We start from the raw sequence: 21,343 nt of genomic DNA, 5'->3' as shown, positions 1-21,343 counted from the left end.
AATAAAAAAAGAATAATACACAGAGCATGTAATCCTAATATTAAGCGTGCAGAACAAATTACACCTCATTAACACTCTTAATTTGCACAGAATGAGGTAAGTATTCGTGCTGAGGACGATTGAAGCGTCTCCGCAGCGCCACCTACTGACACAACCAGAGAGATCAGAACAATTTACTGCTCCAGTTCACCCCTCATTTCTCGCATACCTCCACTGCATTCAGCAGCAGTTATCCATGCATGAGCTGCAATGAGTGTTAAACGTTCATTATTACTAGAATTGTATTTTTGTTTTCCAATTGTTTATGCAGAAAACGCTTAAAGCAGCTTTAGTGTTTTGAATTTTATCAGTATTTATGTAGGTCTGGTGCAGAAAATCACACATAATCTACATGCAAACTTTAACATCTCCTGGCCTGAGAGCACATATGTAATACCATTTAATTAATGAGATAGAACAGCTCCTTTGTCTTTAATGTAATGTTGTTTTCATGGTAAATGTTACGAGAGCTTGATGAGAAATTCAAGATGAATGCTAAACTGAAGTGTGAGTTAATTAAGCTTTTGTAAATGTCACTTCATCTGAGGAGATTACTGGCTGTGTTTCCCAGCATGTGATTAATGATGCGCAGTGTGCGTTTTGCCCCCCCAAAAAAACAAAAAAAAAATACAGCATGATGGATTCTGACAATATGGCCGTGTTGACTCACAGGACAGTCATATGTCAACGCCGCGTGGTCGAGATAATGAACTTTCCAAGAGGAGGCAGTGAACGCAGCGTGTGCAGTATTTATGAAGCAGCAGTAGTTTGTGTTCTCAGGTGTGATGCATTAGGAGTCTGTGTTTAAATACAGAGTCGCCACCCTGGACGTCGGGCTGAATAATTCATCGTCTTGCGGAGGATGATTAACAGCGCCAAGGTGTCTTTGATGGGGATCCAAACAAACTGCAGACTCTTAAAAAGGCAAACGCACACTCAGATTCAACTCGTGTCCAGCGATTCTTCTCTGGTTTTCTGTACGAGGGGGCTTTTAGAAATGAGGTCTTTTCCTTAACGTCAAGACTGATGATGGACTAACAGTTTTTTTTTTAAGGCCCATATTAGCCGGCTTTGTGCTGGCTCGACACGACTAAATCCAGATTATGGATGGCTCGGCCTTTTTAAATCGTTCCATGTTGTGCCCAGAAATCTTGTTGTGGTTAAGACCTCCGCGTCTGGAATTACATGGAACCAAAATCAAATCCTGCAAGAACTTTTACTCTCATTTTTCTTTAAGCCCTCATGCTGCCAGTAAAAACACACACCATCACAGAAATCCAAAAAGTAATGAGTTGATAAATTGTCAAAAAGAAAAATAACGTGTTTTGAGAAAGGATCTAACATGACAAAAACAACAAATATTTGCAAGAAAAATGTGAGCATTTCCTGCTTTTCTCTCTTATATATCATCCTAAATTCAATATAGGTTTAAGTTGTGAACAAACCAAATATTAAAAATATCACAGAAAAAACCAATCAATAAAATAATCGTCAAACGTAATGGATAATTAAAACTAATCCTATTTGTTCTTGAGAAGAGTGTAGAAACAGACATCCAGAATCCAAGTCAAATTATCAGAATTCATGTTTAATGTCATAGTAATGGCTACGTAACAAAAAAAGGCTCTTTACACATGCTTTACAGAATGTACAGGTAAACAAGGTCCAAAAACACGACTGAAAAATAAAATGTTAAAACTTCAACAATACAAAAAAAAAAAAAAAAAAATTACGAAAGCAGCATTGGATATTGCCAGAGCTTTTTACTGCTAAACTTTGGTATAAAGTCATAAAGGACGTTGGGAGAATAAAACAATGCTAATGCACATTACGTTATGCTGTGTTGGCAGAAAATATTGAACAGTGAATCGATGTGTGTGCCCCCCCTCTCTCTGACAAGCAGCTCCATTAGGATGAATTATCACTGCGAGTTCTTATTTGAATATCTCAATCGTTCAAAGGGGGGATGAAATTGAAAACATCCTGAAAACATAAAAAAAACTGCTTCCATCTGCAGTTCACATCTGCACGTACCACTGAGACAAAACATACAGGTTGTCAATTTTGAGCAGCAGCGATACAAAGAAACAATCATTTGTATTGTATTTTGTGACATTACGCCGCAAAACAAAAGAGCAGAATGTAGCAGTATTGATTATCAACATACAGGAAGTGATGAGAACAGAAATAAACGTTCACACTCCGTCTGTTTATTAGGAACCCAGAGCTAAAACTAAGGTCCTGAAATAAATCCAAACCTTCAAGAAGGTTTAGTTGTTGAGACTGTTTGAGAAAGGTGTTGCCCACCCTCACTGACATCAACGGGGTGGACAAAATAATATAAACACAAAGTATACAAACTACATCCTCCAAAATGAACATCAGATTTAATAAACACCTCTCTAAAACAATTTTGAAAACTTGAACATTCATAAAGGTTGGATTTATTGCATGTCTGCATTAGTTTTAGCTTTGTGTGCTAGATAACCCAGCAACTAAGTGTTATTTGCGTTTTCTTGACAGTCAAAACCAACGCCAACTTTGAAGTGCAATAATCAAGAGGAATTTTTTTTTTTTTAAGGAAAACTCATCGAACCAGATAAAACAAGGCCACGTTCTTTTACATGAGAGGCATTTACATTTTCAAAAATCTTCAAAGCAACTTAACAGCCTGCATGTGGAAAAAGAGTACAGTTTGCAGAAACTGACAGCTGTTTGTTTACCGTCTTTCAGAAAATAAACTCACCTCAAGAAGAGGCGTTCATCTTGTTACCTGAACGAACAGGTAATAAATGCTGAGTCAATAAGGACTTAACATGAATAGGCTGAAAATGACTGCAGTTTACGTCTCAAACCTCTCTGCAAATGGACAAGTAGGACATGGAATTGAATAGATTACCAGCCTTATGTACACATACATATATGTATAAAATAATACGATACATTCTCATTTTTTCACAGTCCCAAGTTAAAAAAAAACCTAGGCTTAAATCAATATCTACGGAAGGATCAGGAACGTTTTTGAGATAAAACTGTGACGATAAATCCTCACAATGTAAAACGGCATGCACACTGCATCGAAATAGTTTACCACCATTAAATCAAGTGCCTTTAAGATATGATAAGGGGGGGGGGGTGGAACCAATCAGTGCATACTGTATATATGCCTTAATGTCACCTGATCGAGGTTTCTGAGAATGCTTGTTTAAAAAGGCCATCCAATAGACAACCATTAGAAAATAGGCAGCCAAACCATGATTGTCACATGTGCAAAAAAAAAAATGTTTACGCTTTCTCCCCAAACTGCTCATCATTACCAAGACATGAAATGAAGGAATTAGCAATTGCGTTTGACATAGGACAAAAAAACAAGATCGGATAAAGATGATATAGGCTATATATTCATATATATATATATATATTCATAATATACACCACATTTTGGTGTCAATGTCTCTGGGATTTGCATAACAAGATACCAGACAGCATAGTTTGGAGTCAGTCGGGACGGCTGTGGGAATGTAGGGCGCGTGTTTTAAATGTTCTTTCCTATATTTAACAACCACAAACTGCTGGTCAGGGAGCTGCACCCGTCTCCTGCCTAAACCTCCCTTCCTCTGGAAAAAGGTGGTTTGTATCTTCTAGTCACGTAAGCTGCTCCGACAGGTGTCCGTAGCGGGAATGATGAGGCAAAAACTGCCAGCGCGACGTCACACCGGCGCAACAAAATGTCAGCTCCACGGCGGCGGGGACGGAGGAGAGAGAGAGAGGGCTCGTGAAGACTCCGCCACGTCTCGGCGTTCTCTCGCGGCAGCATCCGACATGGCTCTTTAAAGCATACATTCATAGCTTTTCTCTAGAAGAGAGAACAAGGAAGAGTGGAGGATGTGGGAGGAACAAAAGACGGGTTCCTGCAGAGGTGGAGGTGTCAAGGAGGAGGTAAATCGAGGTCGCTGGTCCGTTTTTCGTTTTTTTCTCTTCTCTCCAGCATCCTCTCCACAGTCGAGAACGTTTGTTTGTCCTCTTGAGTGAAAAGGGGGAATGTAAACATACAAGAGAGCATCTTTGGCAGAATGTGAGGAGTCTCTTTGGAGGTAGTGGGTGAAGGGAGGGAAGGTGTGTGGGGGGGGGAGGTGGATGGGGGTTGCAGCAAGGGGGATTCAGAGGCAGAACGTGGGTGGAGTGTGAGGACCTATGAGGGAGCAGGATTCTCCTGAGGGTTAGTCCTATTAGAGGCACTTCTGTGGTCCTGTGTGCATCGGCTGGGAAAACAGTCCGCCTCCGCCTCACTCCGCTCCTCCGCCCCGTCGGCAGTGGAGCCCAGAGGTGGTGTCCTGTGTACTGTCACCGGGTGCTGGGACGCGCCTGGTGGGGGTTTTGTGGACGGACCTTCCCCTTCGCCCCAGAAGGACCTGCTGAGGAAATCTGCAAAAGACAGTAAAACACACAATAATTAGACGCCGAAATATTATCCATGCAACTCAAAAAACGTTTCGATTTTGGAGCGTTGGTTTGACCAAACAAGCAATTTCGAGTTATTCTTTTACACTCTCAGAACTTGTAATTGGTATTTCTTATTGTTTGACAGTCAAAAAAAACAAAAACAGTTAATCTAAAATAAATTGGTAGATCAATATGCAGTGAAAACAACTATTCATTTTGGCCCTATACCTTTTGATTATCCATAAACCACATTGAGGTGGCTTTGTTTTATTTTTACTTTGACACAGTTGTTTCTCGTCTTATCTCAACATAGAATATAATGTTAGCTGTAGCCTGCAAGTACTGCGATCACCCGAACAACCTTCACAACAAGACTTCATATCTGGAAGATCAATATCTCTGATAAATACAATCTTGTGAGTTTTACCAGTTCGGTGGGAAATCTTTTATCTGTAATAGAATGGCTTCAGTGAATCGCTGACCTCAGTGTTTATACTTTATACAAAGGAAAACGAAGAGCAAACTTGCGTGAGAATCTGCAAGATTTATAACGGCCACAAAAAGGGGAGGGAAATATTTACAGAGGTGTTTTTTTTGTTTGTTTTTTTAAGTAGCTGTAGGAGGGTGAAAATTCAACATGTTACCCCAAAAACACCTCAGCAGGTAGGACATGATTGTTGTCAGGTAAAATGTCTTCTCTCCAAGTCTCACCATTAGCGTAGTGCTGCGGGGGAGTGTGGCTGCTCAGCCTTTTGCCATGTGGGGTGAGGAAGTCGGAGGAGGAGGAGTCCAGGTTGCTAATGAGGCTCTCCAGAGCGGCGTCCTCGTGCTGGACCTTCTCCGCGAAGCTCTCCTTCAGGCCCGGCAGAGTCTTGTCCAGCGGGTCGTCCTCCCCCAGGTAGGCGTAGGGGCAGTACTCCCGCGTGCGAGAGTAGATGTTGGCGTTGTCGTAGCAGTCGGAGCAGATGACCAGCTGACCCGGACCACCGCCTGGGGAAAAAAGAAAAAAAAAAACACATCTTAATAAGTGTTCCCTCCCAGTCGGTCGTTTCTCCAAACCTGTTGCTGACAGTTTATTATTCTCAACGTTCATTATATGTGAAACATTTAGGATCTGTATTCAATTGTTTCAGATTAAATTTGAGAAACAATCACTTCGTTTTTCATTTACTTTCAAAAGCCTTTTCTCGACACTTGGAATCATTTTTTTAATATCATTTTCAATTTCACGCTGTTGGGACGTGCATACAAAACATACCTAAGACAATTTGTGTTACAACATAACTGATGTGTAGTAACTGTTTGCTTTTCTTCCCTTTTCAAATGTATTTCAACATTTATTTAACTGTTGTTTAAATTGCCTTTTTTCCCTCATTTTTGGTTTTGGAAAAGCACCTTTAGCTTCTTTTTGTGTATTACATAAAAAGGTTTATTATCATTATATGTGTATTGCGGCATATGTTACTAGCAAGCTGAACTAATTAGGCGCATTATGCATTTCCTCTTATTTAATTAGTTCAAATGTTATTATATAGAAAATGTTATTTTATATATATATATATATATATATATATATACATATATATACACATATATATATATATATAAAAAGGTGAAAGGCATAGATATCGTAGTTTCAAAATCCTTCAGATATGAAAAAACTGAACGTTGAACTGAACACTAAGAAGACATAAAAAATGTGAACACATAAGTGCTTGTATGTAGAGGACACTGACCTGAGGGCAGTCCAGCCATTCCGTCGCGGGGCTCTCCAGGGTGGAAGCTGCTCCGGCCGGTGAACAGAGAGCCGACCCTGCAGTGCAGCATGCCGTTCCCTTCAGCTTCCACCTCGTTTGCCGTGTCTCCATAACACACACCTGGGACATGAATGATTATTAGTCAGTGTCTCGTTTCAGTAAGGATCTAAGTCTTTATGAATCCTGAAAAGAAAGTCTGAGTAGCTGTATTTCATTTAAAGACATTTATTAAAAGAAATGTATGTTTCTGTTCTGTTTTCTATGTCAGAAGTGATTTCAGTTGGTGGATCTTAATGTGTCTGTCTGAAGTGATGTTGTTGTTTTCTTTTGATCACAATACAGACTCAAACCAAACCAGCGTATAATGATGACAGCTGAGACTATCTTCCTTTGTGCAGTTCATAGATGATTGATTGCTAATGTAATGCAAGAAAACTATGCCAAGATCATGACATAACCATCTTGTCATCATGATAAAGCTTGTTATATATAGATCTTACAAAATGATTATTCTTGATCTTTAGAAAACAAAAAGTAAACTGAACTAAAATGGTGGAATTCACCAAATCTAAGAGAAGAATCCTCACCATCTGTGCCCTTATGGACGTATCCGTTGGAGAGGGGAGGCATGAGCTGCTGGTGGCTGCCGGCCTCAGAGTTACTGTAGCCTTCCTGAGGCTCCGACAAAGTTCCCTGAGAGGACAGGTAGCTGGGGATGTCTGCTGGCAAATTCATCTCGTCTGGAACACACAGAGACACACAGAGACACATTTTGTTACTAGGTATTGAGTTCTGTGAACAGGATTCAAACACATTTTTAACAACTACGACACTTTTCCATGCTAAGAGGCAAATTTCAAAAAAACCATACCTTCTTTTAAACGTCTGTTTATACACAAAGAATAACAATGGAAAGAGAGTCTGACACCGAAAGCAGAGAACAACAAAACGTCACGTGACGCAACTGATCTGATAGGAACATTTAAGTACTGTTTAACCAAAATCTGTTTTTCTAAGTCAATCTTAACTGAACCACATATAGCTCATAAAAGGTATAGGTGAAGCAAATTTCCCTGACTTTTTCACAAAACTTTTTGGGTCTATTTATTTTTCAAAAACTTCTCCAGGCCTGGAAATGGCTATTTTCAAATTCCTGGACTTTTTTCCAGTTTTGTTTTGACTGTAGAAACCCTGTGTGAAACCGTTTTATCCTCCCAAAAAGATCTGTCCGTTGAAGCTTCAGATAAGGCACATTTATTTCATATCACAGATGTTTATGCGTCTTAGCTGCTGACCTGTGTTGCTGATACTGTAGTCCTCGCTTTTCCTGCGCATGTGATAGATGACGATGACCCAGACCAGCGAGGTCCCAACCACGCAACACACCACCACGATCACCACGATGCCCACGGTGGTCCAGCCGTCCTGGTCGTATCCCGTGCCGGTTTCACAGTTGGGTGACGGTGAGACGCTCAGGTAGATGTGGCCTCGTTCCGTTCCCAGAGTATTGGACATGATGCAGGTGTATTTCCCGGCGTCGGCGGGACCGGCATCGACTATGATGAGGAGCTGATTGGCTGCAGCGAAGAAGTGGCGCTCGGTGAGCAGCAGAGGCCCGTCGTCTTTGGTCCAGTTGAGCCGGGGGGCCGGGCTGCCTCCTGCTATACACTGCAGAACGGCAGTTTCGCCGCGAGCCACGGTTCTGTCTTCCAGCGGCCGCATGAAGGATGGAGTTTCTGGAGGAGGAGAGTTTTGACTTGATCAGGATTATCCCAGAGAAAACTTGTGTCGAGCTGTTCAGTTGGATGTGTGTGAGGTCAAGTTTGTTATTTTGAGAACAATTTTCACTACGAATGTCTAACACTTGATTACAGACCGAGTCATTCATTATAAACCAACGCATTGCTTAAATAATAACTCAGAGGCACAGTAATTATAATTATCATATCCACCAGGAGGATCATGAGATCGGTGATTGAGTATCTCTGTGTTCGTCCATAGCAAATTTCATAATATTTTGGGCGCTCAAGGACCTCTCATCACAGTATTATCAATGGACATGTTATAAAAAAGGCTTGCATTAACATCGTTGTTATTTAAAATTGCAGATCAGTCAACCAAAAACAAAAAAACAAGGATGTGTAATGAGTGACAAGACAAAAACGAGCAGCCAATTCGAGCAGAGTGACTCAGCTGATGTAACCACAGTAGTAGAACACCGGCTCTGCGGATCAGACGGGTGACTCACCCAGGACGGTGAGAGTAGCGTTAGCAGACAGGCTGCCAGCTGCGTTCTGAGCCGTACAGCTGTACACGCCCATGTCTTCTGTCTTCACGTTAGCGATGAAGAAGATGTCATCGTCTGGCATCACGTGCATCCTGCGCTCCCGGGCGGCCGGGAAGTCGGTGCCTCCGTCCTTCTGCCAAGCAATCTGGGGTGATGGATGGCCTTCAGCGGCGCACTCCAGCCTGGCCATGGTCCCAGTCCGGATTGTCAGATCCATGGGAGTCTTTAGAAATGATGGCAGCTCTGAAAAATAAGACATCATCATTAGTGGGACAGTTATAAAATATAGATGCAATGATGTGAGCCGTAGCAGCGCCTTATAGCTCCAAGAAAGTAAAAGACTGCGAGAGACAATCGAATACTCCCAACTGATTGATCTCTATCACATTCTTTGACAAATGGCCAAACATCCTCACCGTTCACAGTGAGCCTGGCCCTGTTGGAGTAGTTGGAGCCGAAGTGATTGGAGACCACACACTGGTAGCGCCCCTCGTCAGTGAAGTTGACATTGAGGAGGTGCAGCACAGTGGTGTAGCTCAGCTCTCCCTCCTGGTAGCGGGCGTAGTTTTGCACTTCCGCGTCGTACAGCACCTCCCCGTCCTTCCGCCAAGCTGTGGCCATCGGCGAGTCGCTGCTGCTGGTCGCGACGCAGCTCAGGGTCACGTTGTTCCCCCGCATCGCCACGTACGTCTCCGGGTGAGTTGTGATCCGAGGCTTGGGGAAATCATCTGTGGAGGCAGGAAGTGTGAAACTCGTGAAGCATTTTTTTAAGTAAGAAAAAAACATATTTTTACAGCAGATCTCTTCACTTAAATGTAAGATATTATACGTTGTTCAAAATAAAGTTAGCCAACACAGGAAGAGCAACATGGTGGAAGGCTTGGGCTTTTATTGGGACCAAACAACTGTATTCCCCAGGTTTTCAGACGTTTTGTGCATCTAGTTATAAAATTGGAAACCTGTGAATAAAACCTCCGGAGCCAAATAATGATAATAATCTACTATACAACAATCCCAAAACTCCGTTCCTGGTTTATATCAACAAACATTTTCCAGCTTTATTGGATCGGACTGTGAACGGTATACAAATAAAAGAGAGAGAGAAAGAGAGAGAGAGAGAGAGAGAGAGAGAGAGAATGGGACTGACCACAGACAAACTCTTCCGGGCTGATGGACAGGACATTGTGACCGAGTAGGCTGGCGGGATGAGCACAGATAGCGGAGACAGACTGCTGGAACTGGCTGACAGTCAGCCAGGGCCCCAGCCACTGCATGTGACAGTCACACAGCAGGCTGCTCGTGTTCAGGACGCTGAGAACAGAGAGGTAATGGAGGAAGCGTGAGATGAGTCATCGTAAAATTAGATGGAGAATGCTGTAGGGAAGGAAAGGATGAGAGGAACACACTGAACAAAATGATTATGAATGTGGGACGTACGGGATGAGTTTGTGAACATTTCAGAACGCGATTTATGAATTACCCTTTTAGAATAGCAAAGTTGAATATAGTTGCTTGAAATGAAGGTTCAATTTAGCTAAATAATATAAAAGTGGGCAATTATCTACTTACATGAACTTAAAAGCTTAACGACTATCCAACTCACACACCAGGGTTCTCATTTTCACACCAGTCAGCAAGAAACAAAAACAACAACTTTGTGAAGCGATTTCCAGGTGTGAAAGGAACCTTTAAATAACTTAATAAAAGACCGGAAAATGGCTTCATAGCTAACCACTCCTCCACATCCATGCTTTAACACTCTTAAGCCGAAAATAGATCTTAATAACAAGGGTGTAACCATTATGTTCCTGCAGCAAAGTTATCAGGAAAAGCCACTGTATCCACTCACCAAGCAAATAATGTTATATTCTATTAAAGCAGCGGACTAACTATTAACAGGATATGACTACTGTCATGATACATTTTCCGAGTGGGCATTTCGTTAGCCACTGCTCGGGAGGCACTCCTAAGATGGGCTGATCGAAAGCTGAAAAAAAGGCGGAGGACTTAACATTTCCATTTTATTTCCTCACAGGCAGGAGAGACAGACGCCCTAATGAAGCAGAAGATGCTAATGCAACTCAAAAAACTGAATCAGAAATCTCTGCTTGGCCAAATTATCCAACAAATTTACCATTTTGGTAATGCAACAATCTACTGTCTCAGCAATTACACACATTTTAAACGTCGTCACCCCAAAAAATTGGTTGAAAAGTGAAAGTAAAGTAACAGTGCTCCTCTCTCTTCATCACTAAAGATACAGACAGTCAACAACCTGCCACAATGTATCTTCCTCAGATAACTTTATTATGGCAATTTAAAATGCTAATTATGTCCTTGATCATTATAATGCCTTTTTAATGAAAGACACATTGTTACATGAGTCGAAGAAACAATAATAAACGAAGGGAAAAGTCCGGCTTCCAAATGTGCTTATGAGAGCTGTGAGATTCATTTAGCGTCTACTCACAACACTTTGAGCTTCATATGGGACAACGCCTCGGGGTGTATCGACATGATGCCATTCTTGCTGAGGTCCCTGCAGAGTGGACAGAAATATGGATTAGACACAACTATGATGTGATTTGATCGAAATTGGCATCCCGTTTCACAAGCATAAGACAACACCAACAAGAAAGGGGAAAAAAGAAGCCTTGTGCTAACTTTAATCATTCCATAATAACATTAGATCCTTCTGAGACAGGAGTATAACTGTGTGGAGAAACAGATGTGTGCAGTGGTTTTACTCACAGGTGCTCCAGCTCCTCAAGGCCCTCAAACGCTTTCTTGGTGATAGATTTGATTTTGTTCCGCTGTATGATTCTGTAAAATAAAAGAAATATCTCATATGAGGTTCAGGTTCGCCACAAAACCTGCTACAAGATTGAGACATTCCACCAGCCTTTCATTGCCAGTTAGAATAAACATGAGGAACAACTTCACAGCACAATAAAACCTGCAAAGTACAAACAGTCCTGTCTGAAAAAAGCATTACTTTATCACGAAGCACTTCTCGACAGGGACGTAGTGTGAAGCCAAACATCTGAAACACTGCCACAGAAATAAGATGCGCCTGCTACATGTGTCTGAATACAAGATATTTTACAAACATGTTATTTATATTTAATCGAAATCCGTTAATATTCCCGTCTTATCTATACGATGTGTACAATCTGGGTGTCCTCACAGTGTATTCAGCTTCTTCATTCCATCAAACACACCGATGGAGTCTTCAATGGCCCAGGAGATTTCATTATTACGGATGTCTCTGAAAAACAAAGAGTGACATTTAAGATATTAAACACACACACACACACACACACACACACACACACACACACACACACACACACACACACACACACACACACACACACACACACACACACACACACACACACACACACACACACACACACACACACACACAAAAAAAAAAACCAAAACATCACATCTTCCGTCTCTGTAAAGAGATCCACATTGTTTCCACCGTGGCTGTCGGTGGCAGCGACTCTCACATCAGAGACTAACAATCTGAGACACCACACTTCCACAGAGTGTTACAGTTCGCTGCCCCTTGCCGAGGGGAGGGGGGGGGGGGATTAATTGGCTCTGTTTAGCACTGGGACGGTTCATGGGTCCCCTGGAAACACAGAGGGGGCCTTGTGTTTACAGGATGGTTGCGGGTTCCTTTGTTTCTCTTTGCTCATGCTTGGCCACCTCTGAATGAACTTCAGCGCTCTCCGATTCTCCGTCTCCCATGAAAGATACGAGGATGGTCAAGATCCCAAATATAACCCCCCCCCCTCTCCTATCAACACTTCTTACCTCGCAGGTAAATGTGTGATGAAGAAGTCACACTTGCTCCATTAGGCAGATATTCTGAGCCTGAACTACAAAGTATTTTCAAAGCTTTTTTGTGGTGGTGTTAATAGAGGTGACTAAGAAGAGGGATGTCTGTTTCGGTTTATTTTGCCTTTCGATAGCCAGACACCTATAAACTGCTAAGTAACCTGAAAAAAGGAAAAAGAAAATAATGTGAAATGAAAGAGTTGCTTTTCCTTTTACTCTGGCGCTCCGTTGTCTCAATGAGCTTTAGTGCAGCATGTCAAAGCACTGTATCCATCCAATTTAGACTCTTTGGCCTGTAAATGTCTTTGCCTTTTATTTATTTATTTTTGCTGGCTTTGCTGATGTTTATTCGCTGCATTTTGATCAGGCCACAAGTGCTCATACTGAGCGGCCACCACTCGTTTTCAGCTGATATGCGCTCTAAATAGTTTGATCAGTGGTCTCTATAAAAGGCTGATCAGAAGGGCATTTCAGATGACGCATCAATTCTGAATGTACACGTTTAAAACACTCATTTGTCTGCTTCTCCGCTGTTCTTTAATTGGCTCTGGGATCGACGCAGCTGGACAAACGCATACAAACGAGCTCCGCGGCGCCAGACCCAGCTGTCTCGCACACACTGGGCCCGGTAAGTCCTGTTGGACCAGCTCAATTGGTTATTATACTATATAGAGATTAACCCACATACTGGCATGCATACCTGTGAAAAATAGTAACCGTTCCCTTTGAAATCACTACTGTAGAACTGGTGTATAGCGCTCTGCAAGCACACTTCCATATTGTGAAAGGTGAGGGGTAAAGCAGAATACTTAAAAAACACTGCTGAACCACATAATGCATTTTCTTGGCCCTGATATGGGGTGTATAAATGTAGGAGGACATTATTGTTAAATGTAACTCCTATTAACTTAACAAACACAGTGGTGCACAATATGGAATGGTATCATTCATCAACACAGCCCGACTTCTCCCCCTGACAAAGCCAGAGCTGCTGTGTTATTGGTCGATATGCTCCGTAAACACTGAAATGTTGAGCATCGTATATGACGATATTATTTTATGCCGATGATGAAATATTAAAAAACAGACAAACTCAAATCCAAGACCAGAATAAGTCTGGCTCTACCCACACTGACAAAAAGATTCTATCAACCTTTATCTTCTGGCCTCTGGCTCATTGTGTAGACTGGTTTATTCTCCCGCACAGAATATTACAACAAACTTCTATACAGTACATTGCTCACATGGAAGACATGGACTCAGCACTAATGGTACAATGCCCCTCCAATATTCAATTTAGACGTGTTTGCACTGGGTCATGAAGCTCCTGTGAGCGAGCAGAACTCTCCAGTAGGTTTTTGCACGTTTCAAACAACAGTGAATGACAGGACAGAAAACCAAGAGAGCTGGATTCTATGGAAATAACACATTGGGGGTTTTGATCTCAGACTAAACATAAGACTAATGACAAACAGGGTCTGAACGCAACAAAGACTACATTAGAGGATGCAGACAAATTCTACTGTTATTGCTATGAACTACTTAGGATTACTTGGGAACTATGTTAAAGACGGGACCAGAACTACACATGAAGAGTGAAACAAACACAGACCTACTGTAGTGAGCAGCCTTCATAGGAATGCACAGAGCCAAGAACATGCCAAGAGGGTTATATTTCGTTTACTGCACAATATTACACCTGTTGGATCAAATAGCCAACACATATTTCAGATAGATAACCGAGTAGAACTTACAGGGTGCGAAGACTTGACAGGCCGCCGAACACTCCCTCTCCCAAATGGCTGATGGAGTTTTCTCCGAGGTTCAGGCTCTCCAGGAGACCTAATCCTACAAAAGCCGTCTCCTCGAGTCTAGTCAGATGATTGAAGGACAAGTCTCTGCACAAAACAAACAGAAAATACGATAAAGATTATACACCAAATTCTTTATAAACACTATTTTCTAAAAAAGGCATTTTCACAGTACTGCAACAAGACAACAGTTAAGTCCTCTGAGGACCCAGAATGAATTTCAGAGGCCGCCCAGGGATGATGAGAGAAAGTGGGAAACTCTGAGCTGCGTGGGGGATTCTAGCTACGAAGCAAACACACTCACAGTTCCTCCAGCTTTTGGCAAAACTCCCAGGCGTCCGGTCGGATGATGCCGACAGCATTCTGGCTGACCCGCAGGACACGCAGCATGCGCAGTCCATACAGCCAGCCTTTGTTGACCTCTGTGAGGTTGTTGTGCTCCAGCTCTCTGAGAGACAGATGGGATAAACAAGATGGCGTGAACAAAAACAACTGTGATAACATAAACTGTTTGGACAGATTCATAAAATACTGAATACGTTTTGAGGTTTCCTCCTACTTTTGCGTTTTCCCAACCAACATTTTGTGCATTTACACACATCTTTGTAGGTTCTTCAACCCTGTTACACAATTTCTGATGAACTAGCTGTTTAAAGAAGAATCTACAACACTGTACTTACAGTTCTTCAATGTTGTTAAGTCCAAAGAAGGCTCCATCCATGAGCTTAGTGATGCCATTCCTCTGCATCTTCAGTGACCTCAGTGCCTCCATCCCTTTGAATGTCAGACTGTCCACGATCTTGATCTTGTTACGCTTCATTTCACTGCAGTGAGGGTATGAAAACAGCTTCCATCAACAAAGTGCATTTATACCCAAAGAAACTAGAGCCATTGGATTTACACCAAAATCATCCAGCTTTGTTCCAAAGATTTGTCTGCCAAATTTATCAACCGCTATATTCTAGACAAATTATCTTGGTTTTGCACCAAATCACATCATGAGATACTTACAGGAACTGGAGCTGTGGAAGTTTGAAGACTTTGGATGGCAGCACGGCTAATCTGTTCCTGTTCAGCTTCAGCACCAGCAGGGAGCTGGAGATGTTTTCAAAGCAGCCGGGCTCGAGGACGCTGATCTTGTTATTACTCAAATTCCTTTGAGAGAGAAGAGCAGAAGCATTAGAGCCAAAATCAAGAAGGAGAAGGCTGTATGTGAATATCCATATACAATAGGATGCTTAATTGAAAAATTAAGCATCCTATTGAAAAATTCTAACTTATCAAAACATTATTATTATGTACACAATTATTATTGTGCTCAGCCATAACTGCTATGTCATCTTACTGTTGTATTATATACACAGCCCGATCTCCCTTTCTATACTATTAGTTACTCTAAAGTTGTAAACTGGTGTACAGGTATGTTCCCAATAACATTAGATTAGATCCTGGATGTTTTCTATTATTAAAATATATATGTAAAAGTGCAGTTATGTGCAGCCTTGGTCAATGTATGTACTCACTTAAGAGTTTTCGAGATTTATTTTAATTTCAACTTGTATTGATAACTTATTCCTTGATGGGAAAAAATGTCAACGAAGATGATTACTTACAGATATTTCAGCTGCATGGAGGGGAAAGATCCGACTTTGAGCTCTGAGATTGAGTTGGATGTCAGATCCAGCGTCTCCAAGGAAACGTATGGCTGCAGCTGATGCATCAACAGTTCTGAGATCCGATTGTGGACTCTGAATCATGTAAAAAATATTACAGGTATTAGTTTTCAAAGTCATAATGATACAGGGATGCATATATACAACTTTTTTTTTTAGTCACGATAGCGATACCTGGGCTTTAGGCATTTGCCGATCCAGTTACATTTTTAAGCTGTATGCCTCACTGTGCAGAACTGACTGGGATCATTCTTTAAAGTGTAAGGCAACATCAGGCTTGACTTGAACATCAATATCCTTCTTTGTATTACAAAATGTCCATAGAGAGCTAATCTTAGACACAAAATAGCCGTAGAACTTGTTTGCGTAGGAAGTGTGAAATTCCCCCGAACAGCTGACATGTTGTCAACTCTCTCAGCTGTGCTGTGTACAGGCATGCTGCTGAAGCATGACATCCAAAGCACACGTGTTATCAGATGTAAACATAGAACTGAATAGAATAGAGCGGCTCCATTTTTACCAGCACCAGATCCAGCTGTTTCAGTCAGGATCGGTCCAATATCCGCTCTCAGTACAGGATCAGTGCATCCTTTCTAAAGACTATATGTCTGTGGGATACTCAAATAAAGTCAGCATGAGGAAAACTCATATGTTGCTGAGTTATAAAAGACAATACCTAATAGTACCTTACCAATGTTTTGTTTCAGTGTATTTGTATATGAAACATAATAAGGCATCAAAAGACCTAAAGGGTCTAAATTAAAAATAATAATTGATGTCTGTGTTTATTTTGTTATATATATATATATATATTAATGTTTAACAGTCTTTTTTTCTTTGAGAGAAGCATGTAAAGAAAGATATACATAATAGAAGACATGCCTTTACATTTACATCAGAAAATCAAGGTTTTAAGTATTTGTGTGAGTAGTGACATGAGAGGACTTTATACTTACAATGAAAGCGAGGTGATATTTGAGGACACATCTCCAAGAAAGGGGAGAACAGTCAGTTCATTGTGATTCATGGTGCTGAAATGAAATTCAACATAACTATTAGTGTCACGTTAAAAAGCCCGAAGCTGACAAAATCTGCAGCGGGATAACTGAACACATTAAATAAAGAAGATTGGAACTTTTTTTTATCAGGCAGATAATGGATTAAACAAGACGTTCCCAAACTTTAAAGAAACACTGAGCAATTTACTCACCATTGTTTGTATTTCTATTAAGCTGTCAGTTTATTAATGACCCCTTGCTCAAGAAATAAACTTCTATTCAACAGCCCAGCAACAAATGCTACTATTATGAAGGTCATAATACTCAGTTTTTGTTGAAACGGTTTCAGAAAAGGTTGTATCTTATCTCATTCCTGCTGCTGTCAGGCTGCACAACCAGCTCTGTCTGCCATCCCAGTAGACCACAAAACAAAACAAAACACTAAGAAATCTGTGCAATACAAATACACTGTGCAATACTATAACTATAATTATTCTGTCTTTATTTATAAGAGTTTTTTTTTAGTTATTGTGGATTTTTATTTTTCTTACTTACTTACTTATTTAAAATACTAAAAGAGACCTGTTTTTTTCTACTCTGTACCTTGTTTGCACTATATCTATGCTGCTGTAATCCTGTAAATTTCCCCGCTGCGGGACTAATAAAGGATTATTTTATCTTATTTTATCTTAACCTTGGTGCTGTTGAGATTTTGTATTATATAATTAATAGTAGATTAAACATCTGAAAGAATGAAATACAAATCAACAGCACCACAAACTATGACCCCCCATTGACCATAAAACCTATAAGTCAACACCTCTCTGGAAATATTGACTTTAAGAAAAATTGCATTGGTTTTAACTAGGTGTGCCTAATAAACTGGCCACTGAAAGTCAATTATGATTATTTGTAGATCAGTCAGAGTTCATACAATGACTGGATACATGTGTTTGCATTTAATAAACATGATGTTTTTTAATGTTCCACTGATGCCTTCATTTGCAAAATAGGGAAAATAACTTTTAGGCATTTAACATAATGTTATGATCTAAGACAAATGGCCAAACATGGTCTGTGATGATGCATATGATGTACAGTACCAGTCAAAAGTTTTGGACACACCATTATGTGGTAAACAACAAACAAATGCTCAAAAAAACAGAATATGTTTTATATTTTAGATTCATCAAAGTAGTTGAATGAGAAGGTGTGTCCAAACTTTTGATTGGTACCAGTCAAAAGTTTGGACACACCTTCTCATTCAATGGTTTTTCTTTATTTTTTTCAACATTGTAGATTAATATTGAAGACATCCAAACTATGAAGGAACACATATGGAATTATGTGGTAAACAAACAAATGCTCAACAAACCAGAATATGTTTTATATTTTAGATTCTTCAAAGTAGTTGAATGAGAAGGTGTGTCCAAACTTTTGACTGGCACTGTATATATACATATTTATTTATATATACATAAATAAATATATATTTTTTTATGTATATATATATATTTTTTTTATTTATATATATATATATATATATATATATATATATATATATATATATATATATACAGTACCAGTCAAAAGTTTCTCATTCAATGGTTTTTCTTTATTTTTTTCTACATTGTAGATTAATATTGAAGACATCCAAACTTTTGTCTGGTACTGCATGTGTTGTATATGATTTATATGATGCATATGATGTATATGATGTATATGTTGTATATGATGTATATGATGCATATGATGTATATGATGTATATGATGTATATGATGTATATGTTGTATATGATGCTTATGATGTATATGTTGTATATGATGCATATGTTGTATATGATGCATATGATGTATATGATGTATATGATGTATATGATGCATATGATGTATATGATGCATATGATGTATATGATGTATATGATGTATATGATGTATATGATGCATATGTTGTATATGATGTATATGATGTATATGATGTATATGATGTATATGATGTATATGATGTATATGATGTATATGATGTATATGTTGTATATGATGTATATGATGCATATGATGTATATGTTGTATATGTTGTATATGATGTATATGATGTATATGATGTATATGATGTATATGATGTATATGTTGTATATGATGCATATTATGTATATGATGTATATGATGTATATGTTGTATATGATGCATATGATGTATATGATGTATATGATGTATATGATGTATATGTTGTATATGATGTATATGTTGTATATGATGCATATGATGCTTGTGGCCTCAGTACATCCACACTATTACTCACACATGTGTCGTCCCGTCCGGTGAGTCCACAGGAGCCGTCTGCAGCCTCCTCCTGTTGCAGTCCAGCACACGGACCTCACCTGGTCCTCCTGAACACGAGCACGGAGCAGGACAAGTCTCCAGAGCCCAGACACTCACACCCAGCAGCATGAAAACAAGGGCCGAAGCCACGGGCCAGCCCTCCGCCATTTTGAATGTCTTCCCACTGGGGGGCTACGTATCGTTAGCTACGTGGCTAACTCGCTACACTGGGACGTGATCTGTTTAAAAACAACACCATGCGACCGTTATATGATTCAAATCAACACACACTTCAAGTTTGTAGTACCATGACGTAAAATATAGCTTTTATCCCAGCAGGAAAAGTCTTCCCCTTTTTCCCAGCGCCTGGAATTCCTTCCGCTCCACAAGAACAACAAAGCGCATTGAGTCGGTGGCATTGGATATCTTAGGCCCCGCCCCCTTTCCCAGCATGTTTGCAGTTATTCTATTGGTCCGTACGCGCGTATGTCAAACATTTGCAGCGATTTGATTGGATAGCTGTCCAATGTGTTTTTATGGTAGCCTTTAAGTTTTCAGAACGGCCTTAATGTTCTACATCCTTTTGGTTATTGGTTGTCATTTCCGCTTTATGCCTTCAAAACTTAACTTTTTAGATAGTATGTAGTCTAAAAAGTCATTATTTATTATTATTATTATTATTATTATTATTATTATTATTATTATTATTATTATTATTATTATTATTATTATTCCTTTATTGAAATTCGGGTGTTGCAGCAGCTCAACTACATAGAAACAGATAATAAATAAAACATATTATACAATAAAAAATAAATAAAAATAAAAATAAAAATGTATATACATATCAGACGCACACTGCTCTTACATCCTTTTGGCTATTGGTTGTCATTTCCGCTTTATGCCTTCAAAACTTAACTTTTTAGATAGTATGTAGTCTAAAAAGTCACTATTTATTATTATTATTATTATTATTATTATTATTATTATTATTATTATTATTATATTCCTTTATTGAAATTCGGGTGTTGCAGCAGCTCAACTACATAGAAACAGATAATAAATAAAACATATTATACAATAAAAAATAAAAAATAAAAATAAAAATGTATATACATATCAGACGCACACTGCTCTTACATCCTTTTGGCTATTGGTTGTCGTTTCCGCTTTATGCCTTCAAAACTTAACTTTCAGATAGTATGTAGTCTAAAAATCTACAATGTCACTAATTAATAATTTCATATATGGAACACATTTGAAATGTATTTGTTAAAATGTATACAGTGCCAGTCAAAAGTTTGGACACATCTTCTCATTCAACTACTTTGAAGAATCCAAAATATAAAACATATTCTGGTTTGTTGAGCATTTGTTTGTTTACCACATAATTCCATATGTGTTCCTTCATAGTTTGGATGTCTTCAATATTAATCTACAATGTAGAAAAAAAATTAAAATAAAGAAAAACCATTGAATGAGAAGGTGTGTCCAAACTTTTGACTGGTACTGTATGTGTACATAAGGCTGGTAATCTATTAAATCCCATGTCCTATTAGTCCATTTGCAGAGATGTCTGAGACATAAGCTGCAGTAATTTTCAGCCTATTCATGTTAAGTCCTTATTGACTCAGCATTTATTACCTGTTCGTTCAGGTAACAAGATGAACGCCTCTTCTTGAGGTGAGTTTATTTTCTGAAAGAAGGTAAACAAACAGATGTCAGTTTCTGCAAACTGTACTCTTTTTCCACATGCAGGCTGTTAAGTTGCTTTGAAGATTTTTGAAAATGTAAATGTCTCTCATGTAAAAGAACGTGGCCTTGTTTTATCTGGTTCGATGAGTTTTCCTTAAAAAAAAAAATTCCTCTTGATTATTGCACTTCAAAGTTGGCGTTGGTTTTGACACCTTTCAAAACAACGTGACGAATTGCTTCACTTGGGAGAAAAGAAATGTAAACATTTCAACACAACAATTTAATACATTCAGGCAAATAAAGTACACAAAATGATCCAAAGGAGAGTGAAAATAAAGTTTTAAAAAAGGCGTTTTGAGAGGTGAATAAATTGTATTTTGTTGGTATTTTTATTTTTATCTTCAAGGTATGCTGTGTAGGAATTTCAAGAAAAACAATTAATAGACTTGTAAACAATGTAATCCCA

The 21,343-nt window shown here is 39.4% G+C and overlaps 1 protein-coding gene across 1 annotated transcript; it reads right to left on the bottom strand.

Annotated features, from left to right (window-relative positions):
- Window positions 1–1,631: 1,631 nt before the first annotated feature.
- Window positions 1,632–19,555, bottom strand: lrig2 (leucine-rich repeats and immunoglobulin-like domains 2). The gene is made up of 18 exons (XM_054616387.1): window positions 19,163–19,555; window positions 16,819–16,893; window positions 15,803–15,937; window positions 15,201–15,344; window positions 14,870–15,013; window positions 14,494–14,637; window positions 14,133–14,276; window positions 11,714–11,794; window positions 11,278–11,349; window positions 10,997–11,065; window positions 9,674–9,837; window positions 8,943–9,254; window positions 8,488–8,769; window positions 7,535–7,975; window positions 6,827–6,979; window positions 6,219–6,359; window positions 5,194–5,472; window positions 1,632–4,464 (listed from the first exon to the last, which is right to left on the bottom strand). Exons 1-18 carry the CDS (start codon window positions 19,348–19,350, stop codon window positions 4,232–4,234), a joined length of 3,201 nt encoding a protein of 1,066 aa, XP_054472362.1. The 5' UTR covers window positions 19,351–19,555; the 3' UTR covers window positions 1,632–4,231.
- Window positions 19,556–21,343: the final 1,788 nt, after the last annotated feature.

The sequence above is a fragment of the Anoplopoma fimbria genome, chromosome 17, assembly GCF_027596085.1.
Source record: "Anoplopoma fimbria isolate UVic2021 breed Golden Eagle Sablefish chromosome 17, Afim_UVic_2022, whole genome shotgun sequence".
Lineage (NCBI taxonomy): Eukaryota > Metazoa > Chordata > Actinopteri > Perciformes > Anoplopomatidae > Anoplopoma > Anoplopoma fimbria.
This window is presented reverse-complemented; position numbering and strand designations above follow the sequence as displayed.